Source organism: Ammodytes marinus (assembly GCF_949987685.1).
Source record: "Ammodytes marinus genome assembly, chromosome: 5".
Classification (NCBI taxonomy): Eukaryota; Metazoa; Chordata; class Actinopteri; order Uranoscopiformes; family Ammodytidae; genus Ammodytes; species Ammodytes marinus.
This window is the reverse complement of record NC_137234.1, coordinates 19560280-19566279: the sequence shown is the minus strand read 5'-3', so window position 1 is coordinate 19566279 and position 6000 is coordinate 19560280. Positions and strand designations below refer to the sequence as shown.

The following is a 6000-nucleotide window of genomic DNA, read 5'->3' as shown; positions in this document are numbered from 1 at the left end:
AGAGCTTCAGCACCTCGCTCAGACTGGTGAATTTTATCCAACAGGTAGTAGTTGAGGTATTTAGAAATACCGAAGACAAAGTCCTTCTCCTTGAGCTACCCCACCATGACTGAATCTATCTGAATCACATGTTGACACACATTCCAGTACGGTCCCACGTGTTAGAAAAAAAAAAGATCTTAGGTTGTCTTCACATCTCCTAGTTAGAAAAAAAGGAACTTCCAACACACACAAGCAGCGACACACCCATTTACACTTATATATACACGCACGCACGCACACACACACACACACACACACACACACACACACACACCTGCAAACACACGAACAGGAGATTTCCAGTTTGTCTGAAAACATTGCACCAAAAAAAGGGACAGAGAGAAGGAGAACAAAAATAACTCTCTTCTCTCTGTACAGTAGTTCAGTCAGTGAGGCAGAGTGATGACTCGGGTCTATCTGCCTAAACGGCTTGCCTTGCAAAGTACAGATTTGGAGTCCGCTTCCTCATACAGAGAAGCATACAAGATGGGTCAATGGCAGAAACGAGGGCGTCCCTGAACGGAGCCCATTTCAAACAAGGCAGAGTTCAGGCAGTGAGAGAGCTCCTTACAGGTCTCTCTCTCCCACGCACACAGTGGATTTGAAGCTAGAATTCAGAATCCTCCGACCACTGGGGGCTGCTTGCTATCCTTTAGGAGTTTTCTTGTTTTGGGCGTTCCACATCCCTCGTTTGGAGTGGTAGTAGTGAAAGAAGTTCCTCAGGCGTAGTCTCTCAACCTCCAAACCATTCTGCAGCACCCTAGAGGGGGAGGAAGGGTGGGAGAAAAGGTGTGTTACAAGGTATTTTGTCCTTTAAAGTTGAGTTAAAGGGAACCGGCACATTCTTTTTTTTACCTGTCCAGCAGCTCCCAGTCCTCTCCACCCCAGCGGTCTTTGAATTCCTCTGTGTTCATCCCTCCGATCTTATCAAAATCAGACTTATAGATTCCAAACAGGCCGAAGCCGTTTACCTCCCAGTAACCTGAAGAAAAAAATAAAAATAAACTATTGCTCCCAATGCATCAACAGTGATAATGATAAATGGAAAGTCGGATGCCTAGTATGTGCTCCTGATACAAGCGTGTTTATTATGCCTGTAGATTAAAACTTGAATTAGTCATTCAAAGTCACTGTCTGACGCATTAAACTGAAATAACTTGAAAAGTATGCTAATACATGATAATACATTTATGAGGACAGACGTGTGTAGCGTGTGTGTGTGTGTGTGTGTGTTTTGTGTTACCATCAGGCTCCTGTGGAGAACTGCCGCAGCCCAATCTCATGACAATCGGAGCGAAAGCGAGGCGTCCCTCCACACAGTGCTTCCTGATGCTTTCCAAGATGTTGAGAGGGAAGTGGATGTGCAGATCACACAGGAAAACTATGCTGTGACTATCCTGCAATAGAAACACAGACAGATGTGCACATTGATTACGTTTAAATAATAATAACCTTTCCTAAGTCTTAAAATAGGAAAAGTATGTCCACTCTGCATTAGAATGTTTCGTATGCAAGTGGATGCTTACACAAACAAATGCCTAATTTGGAATTTAAGGATTGAGGAAAAAACTGGGCTCAGCATCAGACAGTAGCAGATCCCTCAGGTCGTTCAGACATGAGTGACAATCCTGTCATCCCCCCACGACAGCACTGACACTCAACCGACGGATCAACGTCTGCCACATTTCCAGACGCTCCACGCCCCCCACCCCTCCCCCCTGTGGGTGGCTGCACATGCGGGTGTGATAAAGAGACAGCCGGGGAGCGGCGTAAGGGCACAGGCACTCGCAAATAACCTGTGAGAGGGACTGGATGTGACAGCTATGGCATACGCATGACAGAGGGAATGCAGCTAACTGTCTAAGCGATTCCTTGTGGCCCACAGCAGGGTTTGTGGGGGCGAGGGGGGTGGGGGATAAGGGCAGGCTCTAAGATAAGGGCAGGATCCACAGCCCTTGACAGACCAGGGCCTAGCTGTGGTGTATTCATTATGCATGAGTGTTCTTTCAGACTGTCCGTCAGCCTGTAAAAGGTCATTATGGTCAGTGTGAGTGGCTGACCTTCATTGAGTGGCTGCCAGCTCACAACATATTGTTGCCTTTTCCTCTCTGTGTGCTTGTTTTGCTCTAACCTCAATAGTGTCCACCCCGATCTGCAGGCCTGCCGAGCGCTCAAAGTTCCCTTCCCTCCTCAGGTACTCATATCTGTCAAAAACAAAGTTATACACACACCTCACTTGGCAGCCTTTAACATTTTTGAAAATGCATTTGAAGTCATTTCACGTGACAGATGATGTTGTTGCATATGAACACACCTTGGCACGCTGCTCTCTCGAAGCGCCTGCTCCACGTCCATGTCTTCACTCTCAAAGTCGACGATGATGATGCTGAAATTGTCGTCCTTTGTCGCGTGATGAAGATTCTCCATGTCAGTGATGAACTGCTGCACCCAGCGAGCCTGGTTTTTCACTGTGGGGAACAAAGGGGAAAGTAGACAGCGAGTCAGGAACAGAAATAAATTATTCTTTTGAACATTGCCTTTCACGATGCATGTGCTGAATCTTTCCTGGATGAGTAGAAAATGAAGCGTGAAAATAAATCTAATTGTCTAACAGTTGGTTGTATACCAAGAGACAAGGAGAGACAGCATTCAGTAATTATGCTCCCAGACTGGGGAACACCCTGCCAGAGAGCCTCAGAATGGCTGAAACTCTGGAAAATTGTAAGCAAAATCTTAAAAAATATGTTTTTAATCTAGCCTTATAAAGGTGGAGTCAGCGTTTCAGGAGAACCTTTGTTGACTAAATCACTTTTTTCGAAATCATTGAAAACTCCTTACGTTCCTTTACCTATCCGTACTGTGTCCGCTGGTAATAAATCTGGTGTAAATACACAACCAGGCTCTGTAAATGGGCATGTAAACAAAAGGGGAACACCGTAGCTACAGTAGCAACATGCCCATTTACAGAGCCTAGGCTGTATATTAGCATTTGTGTGTTTTTCAGTGCACATACATTACAGACAAGTAGCAGATTCACTGATTTATGCAAATGGGTTTTTTACAACAAGCGTTGACAAGAATTGCTGACTCCACCTTTGATGTCTGTTTTCTCTGCTTTGCCTATTACTGTTCTCAATGTATTCCTCTTTCTTCTTGTCTCTAAAGCGCATTGTGTCCAAATCCTTGCGAGAAATGTGTTCTAGAAATAAAGTTAAATTTGATTTAATATACAGTTAAATAAAGAACATCAAATTTTTAGACTTACCTGGCACCACAAAATGCACCATGACATCTTTCCTCCACTGCAGCATAACGGGCTGGCAGAGCAGAGGCTTGGCGTAGGCGGTGCTCCAGGGGGTGGTTCCGGGCCGGGCAGGGGACCAAGAAGAGGGAGGGGGAGGCTGAGTAGGGGCCAGGCTGGATGTAGCGACAGCATTAGCAGCAGCATTAGCGGACGGGGCCGATGCCGGTGCCGAGGCCGGGGCAGAGTCAGTGTTCTCCAGGCTTTCCTCTCCCGTCCGGCTGCGGTGGAGTAGCAGGTAAATGTATTCAGACAGCCGCACCACACTGCGGCCTCTCTCCATCAGCTCCAGCTCCACCAGGTAACGGTTCCCTCTGGCAGAGTCGCGCCGCTTCTCCACATTGATGATTCGCAGCAAGGTGTAGATCCTGTGGGGGCGCACAGACAGAAAGTTGTTCAGGCAATTATAATATGAATGAAAAGGTAAAAAGATGCCTATATGAAACCTTCTAACATGACTTCTTTCTCATCATGTTCACTCGTAACTTGTTTACTCAGTGTTCGAATGTAGCTACTCATTATCCGTGGAGCCTGTGAAATGAGATGTGGGAGTGGAAAAATGAAAACAGTTTAAAGGTTAATGGCCAAGCTGCTTTTCACACAAAGTAACATCAAAGTGTGTTAAGCACTGGGCTAGACATGCGTAATCAGTAAAAAGGAGGACTGCTAACAAGAATTCAAAGCACCAGGGCATGACCGGTGCTGCGCGCTGTCAGTGAAATTACTTCACTAGCTTTAACATAATGGTTGGCATTAGAAAAACTGCGTCTGAACTTACAAGGCCTGCAGGGAAAACATAAGCCCTCTCACTTTATTCTCCCTCCCTCCCTTCCCTTTTTTCATCCTTACCCTCCGTTGTGTTCGTTGAGTTTCTCCATGTACTGCGCCAGCACGTCCACCACCTCGCTCTCGGCCAGCTGAAGGTTGCCGGAGACGTTGCAGCGCAGGTCGTTCCAGTCGGAGCGCAGCAGCTCAAAGTCCATGGGGTTGACGGAGAAGGTCCTCTGCCAGTTGATGCTCTCCTCTGCCCAGCCCGGCCTGGCCTCCACCTCCTCGTAGCTGTAGTCAGACATCTCCCCCTCCTCTGGCTCTGGTTCGGGCTCTGGATCGGGGTCCGGGTTGGTGTCCCGCTCCGGTTGTACCGGTGGGTTGGGGTCCGGGTCTGTTTGGGACTCTGTGATCTCCGAGGTCCTGAGGTAAGAGGTGACCCGCGACCGACCATCGTGACCGAGCGTGTTTTCTTCTGTGGAGTTGAACCTCGGCGGGGCGACCGGAGATGTAGGGGGATGTTCTTGATTATTGTGGGACAGAGGGGTTAAGGGGTCATCCCCTTTGCCCGGTAGATCGTTATTAGTGAGACTGTTCTTGAAATCCGGATGCTTTCCTTTCCTCTTGCTTTTTTTCTCTGGTTGTTGTTTTGCCCCTGCCCCTGCCCTATTGGCTACAGACTTTGGCACACTTTCATTCAGGGGTACGTTGGGAGGAGATGCCTTGTCTTTCTTTGTAGGGGGATTGGGCCAGAGTTGAGGGGCACTGACGAGACTCTTACCTCCCGTTAGGTCTCCCCCGACATGTCTGTCCTTGGTGCCCAGGTTGACTAGCTTGGTGGTCTTGCCCGTTTGGTACAGAAAGACCCCCGGGAACACCTCCCTGGGGTGTCGCGACGCCCTCTCCTCCCTCCTCTCTCGCCGCTGCTCCAGCTCTCTCTCCCTGTCTCTCTCCCTCTCTCGCTCCCTGGCCGGTCGAGGCCTGGTGATGTAGATCTTGTTGTTCTCCTCCCGCCTCTCCTTCCTGTTTCCGGCCAGCTTGTTGCTGTTGCTCATTTGGAGGTTGTTGTTGCCGTGGGCCGAGTTGCTGAGCATCTGCTTGGCTCGGCTGGCCAGGGCAGACAGGGAGGACTTTTGGGGGAAAAGCAGTGAAGACTTGCTTAGTTTAGGGGGGGTCTCAGCTCCCTTCTCTCCTCCTCCTCTTTCTTTCCTGCCAGGGCCCAACTCTGCAGGATCGGTGTGGATCCAAGTCAGGGAGCGTCCCCGCACCATACTGTCGGTGTCAGGCCCAAGCACCCGGGGTCGGGGCTCTTCTTCCAGTGCCCTCTTGGTGTCTTGCTGTCTGGTGCCCTCTCCTCTGGTATGATCTCTCCCCCAGTCCCTGTCCACCACATCCCTAGCTATGTGTCCGTCTAGTGTGTGAGGGAAGTGTCTCCTCTCTCTGCGGTGTATGATGCTGTTGACTGCTCCTTCCTCCTCCTCCTCCTCCTCCTCCTCTTCATCATCAGGCTCCTTCTCTTTTCCCCCCTGTCTGTCAGCAGCAGCATTGGTGGGCCCGGGTCTTGAGCGCTGGTGAGAGGAGCTGGAGGCGTGGCTGATCTGGCTGGGACGCGAGGGCTTCTTGGGCGGCGGCGGAGGTGTGCCAACGATCTCCACCTCGTCCTCAGTGTCCACCACCTCCTCTTCCTCCAGGAAATCTGCAGACGTGAGGGATAACCCATTATTTAGACAAAGGGAAAACCAATTGAGAGCAGGGATCTAGGATTTAAAATGGTGACCTGTAGTTTATAAAAAAAACAAAAAACTATTTTACAATGCAGTGGGGGAAATGTCCAAGAAAAGAAGAAACTAGTAAAACACAGAAAATCAAACACGTTCACATTGACAAAA

At 49.1% G+C, this 6000-nt stretch overlaps 1 protein-coding gene across 1 annotated transcript in view; it reads right to left on the bottom strand.

Annotated features, from left to right (window-relative positions):
• Positions 1-356: 356 nt before the first annotated feature.
• b4galnt4a (beta-1,4-N-acetyl-galactosaminyl transferase 4a) overlaps positions 357-6000 on the bottom strand; it is a 129357-nt gene continuing 123713 nt past the window's right edge. Inside the window, exons 14-20 of the mRNA XM_080027345.1 lie at positions 4193-5807; positions 3308-3711; positions 2357-2510; positions 2174-2246; positions 1286-1439; positions 898-1024; positions 357-802 (exon numbers count right to left, since the gene is read on the bottom strand). Coding sequence (XP_079883471.1) covers positions 688-802; positions 898-1024; positions 1286-1439; positions 2174-2246; positions 2357-2510; positions 3308-3711; positions 4193-5807 — 2642 coding nt within the window. The 3' untranslated portion in view covers positions 357-687. The remainder of the gene's footprint in view (positions 803-897; positions 1025-1285; positions 1440-2173; positions 2247-2356; positions 2511-3307; positions 3712-4192; positions 5808-6000) is intronic.